At 41.5% G+C, this 18,178-nt stretch overlaps 2 protein-coding genes across 2 annotated transcripts in view; one reads left to right on the forward strand and one right to left on the reverse strand.

The window, feature by feature from the left end:
• Positions 1–487: 487 nt before the first annotated feature.
• On the forward strand, positions 488–5,145 carry mylpfa (myosin light chain, phosphorylatable, fast skeletal muscle a). The gene is made up of 7 exons (XM_053514842.1): positions 488–597; positions 1,443–1,538; positions 2,901–2,976; positions 3,458–3,562; positions 3,667–3,745; positions 3,849–3,897; positions 4,298–5,145. Exons 1-7 carry the CDS (start codon positions 595–597, stop codon positions 4,397–4,399), a joined length of 510 nt encoding a protein of 169 aa, XP_053370817.1. The 5' UTR covers positions 488–594; the 3' UTR covers positions 4,400–5,145.
• Positions 5,146–6,750: 1,605 nt separating this feature from the next.
• Positions 6,751–18,178, reverse strand: part of LOC128544600 (TBC1 domain family member 10B-like) — a 28,354-nt gene continuing 16,926 nt past the window's right edge. Inside the window, exons 5-10 of the mRNA XM_053514821.1 lie at positions 15,580–15,686; positions 14,804–14,918; positions 14,254–14,319; positions 13,963–14,152; positions 12,911–13,065; positions 6,751–12,598 (exon numbers count right to left, since the gene is read on the reverse strand). Of these exons, the coding sequence (XP_053370796.1) occupies positions 11,366–12,598; positions 12,911–13,065; positions 13,963–14,152; positions 14,254–14,319; positions 14,804–14,918; positions 15,580–15,686 (1,866 nt within the window). The 3' untranslated portion in view covers positions 6,751–11,365. The remainder of the gene's footprint in view (positions 12,599–12,910; positions 13,066–13,962; positions 14,153–14,253; positions 14,320–14,803; positions 14,919–15,579; positions 15,687–18,178) is intronic.

An 18,178-nucleotide genomic window follows, 5' to 3' on the forward strand; every position in this document is an offset into this window, starting at 1 on the left:
TTCCCTAAAATATGCCCATATTTGAGAATTTAATGTATATTTATTTAGTTATATATAGATAGATTAATGCAGCTCACAGCACTTTCAGTGTGTGAAAATATAAACCCATAGTGCTCAGATGCTGAAGATACAAAACGTCACGTCACTAAAAGGCAAAGTAAAATTCCCAGACCAAAAATACAGGCGAGGGATTACACGGACAGAGAGGTGAAAGAAGGGCTGGGTCTGAAGGAGGAGGGACGGGCGGACGCACGGTCGGACAGGGACGTGGGGTCATTTCTGTCATGGCCATATTAGTCCACTTTGCATCAGAGTATCGGATTCAGTCCCCATTCCAAGACTGGCGGCTATTTCTGAAAGTGCGTAAGGCGATAGCATCCCTACTTCTGTCCCTTCATCGCCCCTTCCCCCCAAAATCTTATCCCTCCATCCGTTCAGTCCATCTTCTCAGCCTCAAGCCAAACTTAAGGCCAGGCCTAAAATTAGAGGACACTGGGAGGTATATAAGCCCCCTGGGGGTCGAGGCCCAGACGCGGCATCACACAGTCTTCTCTTCTTTGAGCTTCTTAAACTTCACATACACACCGTCTCAAAATGGTGAGTAAAAAAAGGCTTGGAAGCATCCTTGACGGTTTCAACAGGGTTTACGCTTTTTGTTCGGATCATGGATTTTTTCTTACATGTGGACATACGCTTTGGAAAACCGGGAATTTTTAGGACATTCGTTTTTTGTTTTGTTTTTTATAAATTCTCATAAAAATTATATAGTTTTAGAAAATGGTAGAATGAGGCTCATGTGACAATGTTTAGAATTGTTTAAGGGGAGCAACTTCATAATTTTTTTGTAAAAAAGTTTTCCATTTGTAAGACATTTTATGTTTTGCTCGTGTGGTAGCGTTCATTCAAATTTCTCCTGATCGATAATGACCCAAAATTTCCGTCATTTTTAAAAACATTCCATGTTTGTACTACTATTCCTACTGCTACTATTAGAAAAGAAATCTAGCTAAGAAATGTGTTGTTTCACTAAATAACCCTGAACCTGGAGTTGCTCTCAGGAAAAGGGTACTAAACCCTTGTTCTTGGTTCCATTAACTACAAGCGAATCTGGGAACAAAGATGTAGTAAAGAGTGAGCAGACGTAGACGTTGTCTGGACCACTTTAGATTTTTACTTAAATCTTACTGGATCATTATTTAGCATAATAACATTTAGGCTTTGAAATATTTTATCAGACAAACCAATCTCTCTTAGAAGGTTTAGGGGACTTGATAAGCAAGTTGGATTCTCATTTGAGAATGAGCAGAAGGAAGGAAAGATTTGTAGCTAATGATGTAGATCTGTTAAGTTAATGGTTGGTGTTTCCTTATGAGAAATAGAGTAAGCATGCCGTGTGTGTATGTGTGAGTTCTGTATTAAACCTGAGACCCGTGCACCCACAGGCACCCAAGAAGGCCAAGAGGAGGGCAGGAGGAGGAGAGGGATCCTCCAACGTGTTCTCAATGTTCGAGCAGAGCCAGATCCAGGAGTACAAAGAGGTGTGCACACACATACATACTTACTTACGTTAAACCGTGTCCTTCCACAAGGATGCTCCTGAATTCTGTTTATCGTTTAGTGAATGGATGAGCCGAAGTACGTTAATTCATAAATTAGCCACCTGCCACCTGTGTGTCAGAGGAAATGTCTCTTGAAAAGGAAAGACAAGCTGTGTCTATCTTTAGCCGCCTCCTTCACCGCGGTGTTAATAAGGGAAGAATTATGACTTCACACACACACACACACACACACACCGAGCAGATCAAATGACTCTCCCTCTAATGCTAATAAATGCCAGAATGTCATTTGTAGAATTTTTTTCGATGCTCAGCTGTTCTTTAAGTAGCACGCACACACACACACACACACCCACACACTTTCAGATATTTAGTTTGTCAAAAAACAACAACTCTCAGTTGCTTGAAGTTAAGCGCAATCTAGAGGTCAATCCTAAACTATCAATCTAATGACTCAGGCTAAGATTAAGCTAGCATTTTTTATCAACACACACACACACACACATAGTAAAAAAGACAGTGACAGCAAAAATGAGACAAAACAAATACAGTAAATGAATTAGCATACAGTAAATCTTAATTGTGTAGCTGTAGCTAGCTAACTTTTGATGTTGATTACGTAGCTAGCAAAGAAGGTAGCTCCTCAAACACAACGGAAATGAGACAGAAATGTCAGGAACGTTAACATTTACCTCCGATTCGTTGATAATTTACTGAAAAAATGTAAATTTTACTTAAGATTCAAGTGATACTGTAATTAAACTTAGCATTGAATGCTAACTAGTGGATGTGTAGTCTGTGTATTTCTGTGTAAAAATTTAAGCGTAAATATTATTCTAGTATTATTAAGTCTTTTTGTCATATTTTTATGAACATTTCTGAGTTACTCCTTCATTTTCCATCTATCTGTCGAAATAAGTGACATTTTGAATTATGAATTTACTGAATGTGTGTGTGATGTATTTCAGTTTTAAGACTGTAAAAACTCATTGTGTGTGTGTGTGTGTGTAAGCGATACCACCATTACTGAGGAGATTCCTGGCATTACTGTAGGATCTTATGTTCCGTATTGCGCTGACAGAGAAACCGAAGGGAGTGTGTGTGTGTGTGAAGGAGGCGAAGGAAGGGTGGAAGGGTGAGCAGCTGTTTTCAGAGGTCCTGAGGGTCTTCTTGGGTTTCAAGAGATCCTAAAAGGACATAAGCAGGACAGAGTGGCGATGTTCGAAAACACACTCGACACACACTGACTCACACATTTTTCTTTTCTTTTCTTTTTTTTTTTTGACGTGATGTCAAATCACTGACCGGAGAGAAAATAATCATGTAATCATGTTATTTCCTTAGGCTTTCACAATCATCGACCAGAACAGAGACGGCATCATCAGCAAGGATGACCTGAGGGACGTGTTGGCCTCAATGGGTAAGAACTGAACACGGAGGTGACCTGAATGAGATGGACGAGTGGATGAAGAGAGAGACAGACAGACGTAGACAAGAAGACTGACAAAGAACACTGTAGACAGACTCTAGGGAGACAGACAGACAGACAGATAGTTAGATATATGGACAGATAAGCCGTGGAGTAATCTAAAAGAATACACCTGACTGGTAGAAAACCAGACAGATATAGAGACAGACAGATTGCAGATAAGCGGATAGATGGGCAGACAGACAGACGGAAAGATGAAGGCATAGATTAAGCCTACGCAAGGAGATGGCAAAGACAGTGAGACTCTGTCCATCTGTATGTAGTAAAAGTAAATGTGTAAATCTGTCGAGCACTCAGGAGTGCAGACAGTCTGTCCGTCTCTGTCTCTCCCTGCAGTCTTTATTAATAACTCTCTCTCTCTCCCCCTCGTTCCAGACTGTCCTTAACTGTCTCGCTCTCTCTCTGTGTGCAGGTCAGCTTAACGTGAAGAATGAGGAGCTGGAGGCCATGATCAAGGAGGCTCCTGGCCCCATCAACTTCACCGTCTTCCTGACCATGTTCGGAGAGAAGCTGAAGGGTGAGACTCGCACACAAACACGCACCCTTTTACACCTGTACACACTCTCAGTAAACAGAACACACACCTACTCCAATGAACACGGCTTTGTCCGGTGTGTCCAGGCGCTGATCCCGAGGACGTCATTGTGTCCGCTTTCAAGGTCCTGGACCCCGAGGGCACAGGAACCATTAAGAAGCAATTGTGAGTACAACACTTACGTCTTGTTTTTAATGTGTACCCTTGATTGTGTAAATCCCACAGATGAATTACACTGTAAGAGATAACATTTATTCTCTCTGTGCAGCCTGGAGGAGCTTCTGAGCACTCAGTGCGACAGGTTCTCCGCAGAGGAGGTGAGCGCAGGACACCACCTGACATCCCATCATTAGATTACATTATTAGCGTAACGTTTTATACAACATATTCGCTAGACGCGCACACTGTCCGTTCGAGTAGCGTCCCTAAATCAAAACCCAGGATTGAAATCAAGCCCAGTACGTTATAAGTGATATAAATTCGAAATCGATGTATTGCAATGTCTCCTTAGCATGAAGAGAACTTCAAGAAGAACAGGCTGATGTAATGGAAATGAGAACAGATGTTCAGTAACATTAAACATAACTATAAATGGATAAAAAGCACATCATTATTTAAGAAATCGCAAAAAAAATAAAAAATCATGGTGATCTCTGTTGTTTTACACACTCAATTTGAACAAACAACAATTTCGTTCTGTGTGTGTCTCTCTCTCAGATGAAGAACCTGTGGGCCGCCTTCCCCCCAGATGTGGCTGGAAACGTTGACTACAAGAACATCTGCTACGTCATCACACACGGCGAGGAGAAGGAAGAGTAAGAGCCGAAGTAAAAGTAAAGAAGAGATGAACCCGCGTCCCTCACCACCGCCCCGCCCTGCCAGCCCGTCCTTTCTCCCTCCTTTTCTTGCTTCCTTCTTTTTTGTTACTCTCGAGCACTTCGTCCCTTCCACGCACTCCTCCGAAAGACTCGTCTCGTAAAAAACACGCCGGCGCAGGAAATCAGTGTCTGTGGCGTCTGTCCGTGGGGGAAAAAGGGGAGGGGTTCACTGCAATAAAACCTTATTTGACCATCGTCTTGATCTTTCTTTCCCTGTCACTCTTCTTCCTTTCTTTACTTCCTTTTCTTTCTCACCTCTTTTCTATAGCTGCAACAGCTGAATTGTTTACATCGCCCGTTCTTTTTCTTTTCTTTTTTTCCTCGGATGGGCGAAGAGAAAACAAAATGGAGGGATTTCCTTCTACAATAGAAAAGTCCAGCATCCAGTGTCGGCCATCTTGCTTTCCCCTCACTCAAACCAGAAAAGAATGAGAAGCGCCCAAATACGGAAAAAAATAAAAGATGGGGACGGCTGGAGCGATGGAGAGAAAGAGAAAGAAGAGTCAGACAGTCAAGACAGTAGAGGAGTGGAGAGAGGCGACAGAAAGAAACCATTCCCTTCTTCTCTCCCTCTCTCCCCTCGTCTTTTCCAATCCCTCCTTGCCCTCATGCTTTTTCTCTGTCACCAACACCTCTGTAAGCAATAAAAAGAGAGAAACTGTGAATAAAGCGACCTTATATTTCGTACTTCTGCGTCTGTCCATCCTGAGTCCACAGGGGAGAGAGAGAGAGAGAGAGAGAGAATGAATGAATAAACGAATAAAGAGAAATGTTGGATAGCTGGTTTCTAAATTAGCAGGAGTGTGTATCAAACACAATAAAAAATAATAATCAGCTATTCAGATTTATAAGAGAAAAAGGTATCGAACATTACACTTCATTCCATCATATAACTAGAGCAAGGTTTCATTTAGTTTCAAACTAACAGTTCACAGATTTAGATCTTACTTGAATTGTACTTTTCATCATTTCAAGCATTTTATGAATGCCTCAACCTGAACTCATCTGACTTACATCCAATCAAATGCTCTCAACACTGCATTAGTGGCTCAGTGGTAGGTTTCTCACATGCCTTGCTGAAGGCCTGGGTTCGATTCCCATCCAATGTTCAAATTCCAGCCACTGGCTAGGGCAAAAAAAACAAAACAAAAAAAACAAACCTGTGCCGAATGGCATGCAGATCAGATGTGGTGACCTCCCGATAGGAGTAGCCCAAAGTCTAACAACAGCGACTGCTTAGTTTAGATTTTTTTTCAATACAAACTTCACCAAACATTTTATGCGCTAATAAACTGAAGATGCATTTATTTGGTCCTGGTGACTGAACATATCATAAACTCTACTTAAAAAGCATCGCTTACAGTACGTTAAACTATTGTTTTCATGAATACACAGCTGAGGCAAAAATTTAAGAATGTAATATGCTCAAGATATTTAATGCAAGTTTTTCACATCTTATGATACAATTTGTTTTTGGCAAATCAATTACATCTACTTTTTTTTAACATTAGAGGTTGTGTTAATTTAATTTGGATCAAGTGTGGTTTCTCTCTAGGATGCTTTTTTAAACAACTGATTAAAAGTTGTCTGCAACGGTAGACGCACAAACTAACTGAACTTCAAGACAACAAAGGAACTGATGAAGCATTCAGAGAAAACATGTACGTTCATCCAGGAGACCAGTATAATAAGTAATCTGGGTAAACCCTGTCGTGCTTATGTGCTATATGGAAACGAGTTTTCTCGCCAAATTAAACAAATTGTTCACGGCATCCCATCTGTGAAGCATGGTGGTGGCGGCAGGATCATGATCTGAGGCTGTTTTGCTGGAAAGAATATAAATAGGATCATGAGGATGAGAAGTATCTACAAGTGCTCAAGCAGCACCTCAAGTCAGTAAAAGTATCCTTAACAGCGCTAAAGTCTGAGTGAATGTATGTGCCAGAATCCCATAGAAATTTAGGAAGCTACGAGTATAAGCAAAATTTATTCTCAATCAAGCTGTAGAATTTATTTAAATTAACTTTTATAAAAGACATATTTATTTTTTCGACGTAACTTTTTGTTACACTTTGTCTGTCAACAATCTATTTAACTGCCTGAACATTTAATACAGAGACTTTGAAAGAGTGCCTTACATGAGTAAATTAAAAATGGAATTAAAACCAGGTAATACAGTTACATAAAAACATTTTTATATATATATTTATTTTTTAAAGTAAACACTGCGATCTTCGGAGAAAGCCACCCCAATAATCTTTTCTCAAAAAGTCAAAAACGGAAACACACACCTTTCAGGATTTAATATATTACGGTTTATTATTCATCACAATTTATCATCATTGTTATCGCAATGATTTATTAAATACACTGTGTACATTTTCCTTTTCTGTAGTTAAGGAATGATGAGCTATGACTTAATTCTATTTTCAAGGCTTGGTATAAAAAAAAAAAAAAAAAAAGACATGACAAGGTGAGTTTAAAGAAGACTAGTTGATTAGAAAAAAAAAGGATAAAAGAAAAGGTAAAAAGAAACGACTTTAAACAAAAAAAAAGAACCAAGAAACACTGAGCGAGGGGGTGAATTTCCGATCAGCCACGTAAACCCGTTTCAGTTCTTGCTTTTTTGTTCTTTAACATTTTAGGTGTGAACACCAGGCATGTGCTGATTAATACAACATTCAGGATAAATATACACGTTTTTTAATCCCAGTGTTTTTGGTGTTAGATTGGAGATGCCTCAGGGAAGGAGTTTGGACCAGATAATCTTTGCCACATTCATAATGCAGTTTAAGTACTTTTGTTCTCTAAAGGTAGTTTATTTAAAAGGTTCTAGACAGACCACTTAAAGTGTGAAAGATAAGGGACATAAATCTTATTTGTGCGGAAAAAAAGTCAGTAGTATTTAATATTAATACGCTATATTTGCGATACAGAGTGTTTAAAAGCTCATCGCAAATACAAGAGAGTAACATCGGGACATCGACTATTCTGGAAACATGTAACATTAACAAATAGATTTTTTTTTTCCTCAGTAAAACAAAAACAGTGCTTAGACACCAGGAAGGCGCTGTAACGGTGGTGGAGTCCACTAATCATCTACAGGGTCACGTGACCACTCTAGCACTAAAAGCATGGTGTGTAGTCATCTAACACTGTGTGTGGCTTTTTTTTTTATTATTACAAAAGTTCCACATTTTAGTCTTAAACCAATGGTAACACGGGGCGTTTCTTACAAAGGGTTGCTGGTTCTTGTAGCGAGATGAAAAAAATTAAACAAAATAAAAAAATAAGACAAGACATTAGATAAATATGTAAATAACACATTGTAAAGCCTCTGAAATGCATGGACTCTGAATTTCCTCAACCCCAACAATCAGAAACCAGACCGTTTGGATACACTATAGAGGTTTAAAACTGAATAATGATTATTTTAGTTTGTTTTTGCATATTCAGTCACAAAATAATCACCAAACCCAGACAATTCTGAGGAAAGTACCATTTCGAAAGTTTAGTCTGTTCCTCTGCACCCTCTAGTGGCCCAACCAGGCATGGCACACTTCTTTTCTTTTCTTCTCTTATTCATTTTTTTTTCCTTCAAGAAAAACAATGAAAGCATGTGCTTGCTTCATAAAAGTCAGTCTGGGGTTTTAAGGGTTTGCATAGACACACCACCCCGTGTGCCGAGACCGTTCATTAAACTCCCTCGAGAACCCCTGGAGAGAGACAATCAGTTGTGAACACCTTGTCTCGGTTTCGCATCTTTTTTTTACACTTAAGCAGGTCTGTTAGTTGTTCTTTGTCTGTAGCAATGCCTTGTGGGTCAACTATGCCCCTGAAGTCTACAGTCATCTTCAACATCTCCTAATACAAACTTCAGAAATGTTATGTCGTTATGACACCAAGGAGTAGAGAAGGAGTAGAGAAGGGCCACAAACCTGTGTTACAAAGCCCAGTCCGTGCCAAAGTTACCCCGGGCAACCTTTTTAGATTGAAAAGACAAAGCACAGCATCACCTAGAGGTGAGGAATGACGCAGCACCACAGAACAAGACCACAAGCGGGGGAAAAAAAAGCCACATCATCTTGCATGTCAGATCAACAAGTTGCACGACATCACTTCTCAGAGTCTCCTGACAGTACAGTCCAGTTTCCAAAGTGCTGTTCAGTTTGTTTGTTTTTTTTGCGTAATTCTGCGGAGTGCCTCAGGAGGAGGAGTTGTTTTAGAAATGTCTGTACACTGAAATGTTCCAGTGGTTCATCAACGCAGGAGGAAAAAAAATAATAAAAATAAACACCTCCCATTGTATCATTGTATAGTTCTACAGTACTGGCTCAAACCTCCAAACCCAAATTAAATAGTAATCATAAAAATAATAAAATAAAAATAAAAAGTATGCTAAGAAATGGGGTGTAACACAAAAAACAAAAACAATCTAACAGAAATAGATAAAGAAAAAAATCTGAACTGGTCAAACAGGCAGGAAGTGTTTGCTTCAAAGCTGACTTGACATGCAACGGATGATCATCTGCTTTAAATGCTTTGTTTAAGGTGTTTTTTTTTTTCTACACAGTATTCTGTTAAAGAGCAAAACTTAATATATATATTTGGCTTGTATATAATAATATAATTGTTTATTCATCTCCAGTGAAGGAATTATTTAAAAACATTTGTGTTTGTAATGTGATGTTTCTTTTTCGGTCCAGATCTGTAGAGAACACAAGGTTTTACACAAGGTAGTGCTACAGCTCTGTCCTTTAGATAGGTTTAGCAGCTCATACATAAAAACAAAAACAAAAAACGATGAACAGCTTGCCCGAGTCGAATCATTTTCTCACCGCTGTGACGTGGATCATCTTGAACTAGTTGTAATCTGGTTGCCGTGTCCTAACCTGTCTAAGCAAGGAGAAACACACCAGGGGTCTATTCAAACACACTAAACACCACACAGTTTCATTCGCTCCTTAAGCCCCGTCTCAGAAATCTACTTTTAATTACAATACATCATAAAAAAAAAAACTTGAAAGGACTGTCTTTACAACATTGTTTATTAAAGAATAAAATAACGAACAGCGTGTGAAATGTTTACGCTTCATGGGATTTCTCTCGTTAGATCTCTCGTTAATCGTTAGCCGTGTTAGCCTTGTAGCAAACATTTCTGCTGAACGTCAAGCAAGTCTGTTCACGTAAAGCGTGAGAAAGTAAACCAGCATTTGCAGGCACTAAATACTGTCATATCTGTTGAAATTCAAGAGTAAAAAAAAATAAATAAATAAAAATGCGTCTGCTTGGTTTCATTCTCTGAAATGTTGGGAAAGAAAATGTGCGAAAATAAAACAAAATAAAACAAAACACATACACACAGACAAAAGAAATGACTAAAATATATCCTCGGTTTTCCTTTAAAAATTCATTTCACTTCCAGTCACGCAGGCCTCTGGATTCTTGCATAGAAAATAACAAAAATAATAAACTAACAATAACACGCTCTCTAAAACAGGATGAAGAGCAGAAATAATACACAATATAACTGCTCATCTGGTTAAATTAACAAACTGTACATCGATGCAATTCGAGCCCTGAAGATGACGAGCTCGGACGTTAATGCTACTGAACGTCATTCGTTAACATCGGAAAGAACAACGAGAATCAAATATTAGTGGTGCTTTCAAGACAAACAAACAAACAACCTAATAAAAAATAAAACAATAACAGAGGGTTCAGTGCAAACAAACTAAATCCTTCATTGACAAACAAATAAATACGAGTCTGAACTCAAAGTCCACGCAGGTAACGTTCAGACTTTTCTTTAATTCTCCCCGATAAGTTAACATTTTCTAATCGTGTCGCACAATCATGCACCATTTTCATTTTACTCTGCCGTCTGCCAAGTAATAATAACAATAATAATTCCAGTTCACGGTTAAACAAGGGGGGGGGAGTGGTATATGATCAGGATTAACTAAAGAGAGGCAAGGAGAAGAAAAACAGAAAAAGTGAGAGATGAGAGAATGAGAGAGAGGAATGATGAATGATTAATTAGCAACAGATGATAAAAAAAAGGAACGGAAAGCATTTTTGAATGTAAGGGCTATAATGTCTAGGACTGAGTGATGCTGATATAATAATAATAATTTCACCACACTATTATGTGATTGTAATTTTTTTTTTTAAATTACCATCAATGGAAGCCAACTGTTTCCTGATAACATTTTGTACTTCGTCTTTAAAACCTTTTTTCGTTTCCTTGTTTTTGCAGATATTTGATCAAAGCATCATCAAATTTATTTATTTATTTAGTCATATCTCACAGCCTTAGACTCATCTACAACGCAAAGCGAGACACACGAGCTGAAACAGAAATCACGCGCGAGGCTGTAATCACTCGTAAGATGGGAGAAGAGCATTAGTCGTCCCACCATTCAGGCCGCGGTACCATTTCAAACAAACCTCCGCCTTTTAGTTCAGTCTGTTCTTCCCGGCCCTCTAGTGGCCAAACCATATACTGTGTGTATATATTTATATATAGATATATTTCTTTTTTCTTCTATCCAGTTTCTCCCTGAAGGATGGCAGCAAGAGCGCCTCCTACAGGTTGGAAGTCAGAAACACTGGACAGCGCCGCTAGACTACGACACAAACACGTAAACACGCACCAGCACACGCTAACAGACGACGTTAATAAATACGGGCTCCTTGGTTAGTCTACGATGAGGACGAGCTCTATTACGGGTCACCGGCAGATCGGATAAATGTTTTAAAGTGGGATGAATTACTAAATAATGACCTATTGATCTATTTACAGACTGTGTGTGTAATATCTCTCCTAATGGACGTGACTGTAAAGATCTATTTCCAGTTATCCCGTCCTCCTTTGTGCTCTATTCGTCTCCTTTGTTCAGAAAAACTAGGCCATGTTTTTGGCCGCCGCGGCTCCGTTCTGCTCCTCCGCCTCGGCGCTCGCGGGTTTGTCCTTCTTTTTACCCCCTTTCTCCCTTTTCTTGTCCTTCTCGGCCCGCTCCTTTTCCTTCTTTGCTTTCTCCTTCTCCGCCTTGTCTCGTTCCTTTTTCTCTCGCGCCTTTTGCTTCTCCTCCTCCTTCTCTTTCTTCTTGTCTTCTTTGCTCTTCTTTTCCTCCTTGCCCTTCTTCTTCTTCTTGCCCTCGTCCTCACAGGGCGGCAGGGGCATGTTGTTGGCAGTGGGAGACGGGATCGTGGGTGTCACTTGCTCCGAGACGACTCTGGGGGGCTGGAGTTGGTTCGGGATCGGGGGATGCGCGGATTCCATGCTGGGTTTCAGTGCTAAAGCTGGTGTGGGCTTTGGTCCCGATTCTGGTGTAGGCCCAGAATTTGGTGCGGAAGTTGATTCTGATTTAGATGGCAATGTTGGTTCTGGTTTTGCCGCTGATGTTGGTTCCGGATCAGATTTCGGTGCCGTTAACGGTTCTGGATCAGATTTCAGTGCCGTTAACGGTTCTGGATCAGATTTCAGTGCCGTTAACGGTTCTGGATCAGATTTCGGTGCCGTTAACGGTTCTGGATCAGATTTTGGTGCCGTTATTGGTTCTGGTTCGGATTTTGGTGCCGCTATTGGTTCTGGACCAGATTTCGGTGCTGACGTTGGTTCTAGTGCAGGTTTCGGTGCTGTGTTGGCGTCTGCGGTTGGAGATTTCGGTGGTGTTGGAGGTTTCGTTGCTAAAGGACTAGGCTTGTGTCCTCCTGCACTACTAGTGGGTGGAACCACTGCTGAAACGAGTGGGCGTGGCGGTCCAGATGACATCGTTATCATTATAGGAGTCCCACCCCCAAACACCTGCGGTTCTAGGCCGATAGGACCAGAAAAAGAGCTTTTTTTACCGTGAGAGAATGGAAGTTTGGATTTCCGGAAGCCGGGGAGAGAGAGGAGGCTGGAAGAGGAGCGCAGGGGGCCGGGTGGTGGGGCGGACATGGAGCTGCCCAGGAAGGACAGACTCCCCCCGGAGCTGATGGCGGCGGCGCGGCGCTTCTGCTCGTGGATGTCTCGAGTGCCGTAGAGCCTGCGACACGGCTGGTGCGTCAGGGGGCCGCGAGACTCGCGCCACTTCTTCACCTGCACGGTGCACTCCCTCTCAATCAAAGCCTCTGTCACAGGGACAACAGTGACCTGGTGGAGGAACAGAAAGAAAGAACTTTTGGTCAGACATGCACAAATCCAAAAGCCTATAATCTGTAGTAAAGTACAGATATCAAAAAACAAGTATTCCAGCTGAAACTGAGTTTGTTTGAATGAACAAAAAAAAAAAAACAAGAAACATTCATGATTATGAATGATCATGTTATTCCTGTACCAGGCATTTCAAGTAAAAAGAAATCAACAATTTGATCAGGAAAGTTCCCAACTGCCCTATCTGAGAGATAGAGAGTGTGTGTGTGTGTGTGTGTGTGTGTGTGTGTGTGTGTGTGTGTGTATAGTGACCTCGTGAACCAGTATTTCCTCTTTGATGCTGTCTGGCGAGATGTTCCTCAGGCGCTCCATGGTCTCGTACATTCCTTGCAGCTCTCGTAGTTTATCCACAGAACCCAGCATCTGCTTCAGTAAAACCAGCCCCACACGGAACACTATCTTCACCCCTGCGCGCGCGCGCACACACACACACACACACACACACACACACACACACACACACTCTCTTAGTAAACTAAGAAAGCTTTCTTAACGATCCTGTCATCACTTAAAATAATACGACATGAACATCTGATCCGAACATGTCGACCCTGTAGCATGACACATTAGGATTTAATTTAAGCAAGCTCAGTTTTTTTAAAAGATTATCATCCAAATCTCAACCATAATTAGGGTTGTGCATCACTCGTGTTTTTTAACGATGCTGGTGCCAACTGAGTGTTTTGGAATACAAACCTGCTCCCGGAACCAATTATGCTCGTAATCCAAGGTTCCACTGTACAACTTGGCGAGTTTTTCTCAGTCTGTAAATCATCTTTCACGTGCGATGGCAACGAAGTGCCATATTCACACCGGGTTTCTAGTACCCAACCCTGATCATAATCAGGCTCATAATCATGGTTTTGCATTTACCAAAAAGGATGATGTCATCACACCGATCCAGTTCTAGGAATGTGAAGAACTGGTTTTGTAGATCAGTAACCATGCTAACTTTTTTCCCCCTGAATTTACACAAGAATTAAAAACAGGAAGTAACCTGATCCGATCATGTTACCCCACAAGGAACGTAGAGTGGAGTGCAGTTTATTGGAAGTAAACCCTCAAGCTAATGTTTCAGAAAAAGGAGCGATCAGGTCTCCGGCCTACAGAAAGAGCCTTTATAACTCGTATATGTGACGGTGAAAAAGAAGAGTAAAATGAAAAAAAGCAACAGCTTGGGGGTTAAACTTTTTTTTTTTTTTTTTCCCAGTACCCCAGTGGCTTAATTTATGAGCCAACAATAACTGGTCAGAAAAATAGAAAAGCCATTGTCGTCTTTAATTTCTTTCCTTTTTTTTTTTTACCTTCGCAGAAGAACATGTCCCAGACACGGAGGACGCAGGACCAGGGTAGCGTCCGTGAGAAGATGCACATAAACCACTCGGTCATGTAGAGGATGGGGTCGATCTTAAACTTCTTCAGATGGCGGTAGGCCATGGGGCAGACCCGCCTCAACAGGGAGAAGAAAATCTCTCCATCAAGCTGGATTGCTTCCTGGTAAACAGATAAAAAAAAAAAAAAAAAAAAACACTTCATTTGTATAGTAATGCTTTCTAACGTTGCCAGTATGACTAAATTTTGTCACACATCCTCACCAGTCCGGCGCTGTAGTACCCGGGGAGGTATTTCTCACAAATCTGCACCAGACACCAAAACGCTTGCTGTGACAAAAAAAAAAAAAGCAAAACAAAACCCTTTGTTACACCACAGTCTGATAATTGCTCTGAGATAACACAATCTAAGGTTATCTGCTGTGAACGCCATCTACAGCATCTGGCTTCCTGTCCCTGTTTACAATGCAGAAGTGATACTTTGTGGGAACGTCTGCACCGTAGTGAACCACTTAGATCGATCGTTAATGAAGTATGATGTCGTGGCTCAAGGACACTTGTATGTAAAATAAGAATCGTTATTGTATCTACACACACACACAGCGGAAACAGCACACACTCGCAGGTCAAAACTGAGGTGCAGAACAGACACGAAAACAAACACGAGTTCTATGTAATGTTGTGTTGCTCTCGAGTGAGCAGATAAAATCTAGGGGGACGGAAGGAAGGTTTTAGGAAGCAAGCAAACACCCGAGTGCATGCACACACACACACACACACAAACACACACACACACAGATGGAAGCGCACACACCTCTGCTGGCATGTGCATCAGCAGGACCGCAGCCACAGGAGCCTGAGCTTGACAGTAGCCTTCCTCCGGCCGATACACGGTGTATGCCTTCAGAATACGGTACAGGTCCTGCTGACTGAACACACACACAGACATTATTAAACTTTATTTATATTAATGTAAGGCATCACTTTACTTGGTTCTGCTTTTCACCAAATTCCAAAAGATTTGGAAATAAAAATGGATTGGTAGATTTGTAGCTTTAGGCTTTTTCTTTCTTTTTTTCTATGTCCATCTGTCATTCTTTGTATCGGTCTGTCTGTCTCCTTCTTTTTTGTGTCACTTGTAGCCATCTGTCTGTCTCATCATAACTGTCTTTCTGTGCCGTCTCTTAATTTGTTCTTTTAAAAGAACCTCCTTCCAAGCTTCTCCGTCTCCTCCCATGTTTCTCCGTCTCCGTCTGTCTCTATTTCTCTGAGTCCATGTCTGTCTTTGTATCAGTCTGTTTCTCTGAGTCAGTGTGTTTCTGTCTGTGTGCGTATCCATTAGACTCCTGAGAGTCCGTCTGGCTTTCTCTATATCAGGCTAACCACGTGTCTCTGTTTTTTTTCTGTATCCAGCCGCCTGTGTCTGAGTGTACTAGTCTTTTCGGCTTTAAAACCCTGATGAGGGCATGATACTATACCTTTTAGTCAAACAGAAATCCTACTGAGTGCATGCCAAGTCTTTGGATTTACTGGTTTAAATAATCAATTGTTCCAACAGCACGGTGTGATCATCTGATCATTGTTAGTTACCCGTGGCCTCCTCGAGCAGCAAACATCTCGTGGAAGGGAAACTGCCTGTGTAAGTCTTTCTCGATGATATCCAGCCACTTCGGATCCCCCGGCTCTCTTTCTAGTTCCTACATGGAGGTAAAATGAGAAAGTAAAAAAAAAAAAAAAAGGCAAAAATCCCAGAGAGGCAGATTTAATACGAGTTAGAGCACAGATGCGCGACACCTCATGCAGGACGACGAGCTGACCTGCTCTCTGCGCGGAGCTTGTGGACGCCGAGACTTTGTCTAATTTAAGATGTCCGTTTAGATTGCGAGTGAGACAGGCAAAGTGCACCCACTTATTTCTCCTAAGCCGCAAGCGCGCGAGGAAACCAGTCACGCTCGTATATAGTGCTGCGTGGTTTTCACACCTGCGTGCACCTGAATAGCAACAAGAGTAATGTGATTTGACCCGGGGGAAACTGCAGCGCTCATGTCATATGAGGTAATCTGAGATTAGGATGATTTTCAAAGGCAGGATGATCTGTATGAGACCAGACTCATGTCAAGGGCGACTATAGATTGCTGTATCTCTCTGTGTGTATATAATTTGATATTTGTGTATATTTATTTTATATAAGCTAAAATAAAATAAATATACACAAATATCAAATTATATACACACAGAGAGATATATTTATTTTTATATTTATTTTATATAAGCTAATGCAACCACGGGGGGGCGCAATCCAGTGTCTTCTTGTGCCAGTCCCAAGTCTGGATAAATGCAGAGGGTTGTGTCAGGAAGGGCATCCGACGAAAAACATTTGCCAAATCAACGATGCGAATCAAGAATATAATTCCCATACCGGATCGGTCGTGGCCCGGGTTAACAACGACCGCCACTGGTGCCGTTGACCTACAGGGTGCTGGTGGAAATTGGCCTACTGTTGGTCGAAGAAGGAGAGGAGGAAGGCGTGTTCGTAGGCAGGGAGAGAAGAGGAAAGGCAGGAGTTTAGGAGTGATAGTAGGGACTTTGAATGTTGGGACCATGACAGGGAAGGGAAGAGAGTTAGTTGATATGATGCAGAGAAGGAAGGTGGATATACTGTGTGTACAGGAGACCAGGTGGAAAGGTAGCAAGGCTAGAAGCTTAGGATCAGGGTTCAAATTGTTTTACCATGGTGTGGATAGGAAAAGAAATGGAGTAGGAGTTATCCTAAAAGAGGAGTTTGTAAGGAATGTTCTAGAGGTGAAGAGAGTATCAGATAGGGTGATGAGTATGAAGCTGGAAATTGAAGGGATAATGTTCAATGTTGTTAGTGGTTATGCCCCACAGGTAGGATGTGAGTTAAAAGAGAAGGAGAAATTCTGGATTGAGTTAGATGAAGTAATGCAGAGCATCCCCAGAGGTGAGAGAGTGGTGATTGGTGCAGCCTTCAATGGACATGTTGGGGAAGGGAACAGAGGTGATAAAAATGTGATGGGCAGGTTTGGTCTTCAGGACAGGAATGTAGAAGGACAGATGGTGGTGGACTTTGCAAAGAGGATGGAAATGGCAGTAGTAAATACTTTCTTCCAGAAGAGGCAGGAACATAGGGTGACATATAAGAGTGGAGGCAGAAGCACTCAGGTCGACTACATCTTGTGTCGACGTTGTAACCTGAAAGAGATCAGTGACTGCAAAGTGTTGGTAGGGGAGAGTGTAGCCAGACAACACAGAATGTTGGTGTGTAAAATAACCCTGGTGGTGAGGAAGGCGAAGAGAACAAAGGCAGAGCGGAGGACAAAGTGGTGGAAGCTGAGAAAGGAAGAATATTGTGAAGTCTTTAGGGAGGAGTTGAGACAGGCTATGGGTGGTCAGGAGGTGCTTTCAGTTGACTGGACAACTACAGCCAATGTGATCAGGGAGACAGGTAGGAGGGTACTTGGTGTATCATCAGGTAAGGGGAAAGTGGACAAGGAGACTTGGTGGTGGAATGAGGAAGTCCAGGAGTGTATACAAGGAAAGAGGCTAGCTAAGAAGAAGTGGGACACTGAGAGGACTGAAGAGAGTAGACAGAAGTACAGGGAGATGCAGAGTAAGGTGAAGGTAGAGGTGGCAAAGGCCAAACAAAGAGCATACGAGGACTTGTATGCTAGGCTAGACAGTAAGGAGGGAGAGGTGGATCTGTACAGGTTGGCAAGGCAGAGAGATAGAGATGGGAAGGATGTGCAGCAGGTTAGAGTGATTAAAGATAGAGATGGAAATGTACTGACAGATGCCAGGAGGGTGATGGGAAGATGGAAGGAGTACTTTAAGGAGTTGATGAATAAGGGAAAACGAAAGAGAACAAAGAGTAGAAGAGGTGACTGTTGTGGAACAGGAAGTAGCAAATATTGGTAGAAGTGAGGTGAGAAGGGCGTTGAAGAGGATAAAGAGTGGAAAGGCTGTTGGTCCTGATGACATACCTGTGGAGGTCTGGAAGTGCTTAGGAGAGGTGGCAGTAGAGTTTTTGACAAGTTTGTTTTACAAGATCTTGGAGAGTGAGAGGATTCCAGAGGAATGGAGAAGTGTATTGGTGCCAATTTTTAAGAACAAGGGAGATGTGCAAAGCTGTGGCAATTATAGAGGTATAAAGCTAATGAGCCAGACAATG

The sequence above is a fragment of the Clarias gariepinus genome, chromosome 16 (genome assembly GCF_024256425.1).
Source record: "Clarias gariepinus isolate MV-2021 ecotype Netherlands chromosome 16, CGAR_prim_01v2, whole genome shotgun sequence".
NCBI classification, from domain to species: Eukaryota; Metazoa; Chordata; class Actinopteri; order Siluriformes; family Clariidae; genus Clarias; species Clarias gariepinus.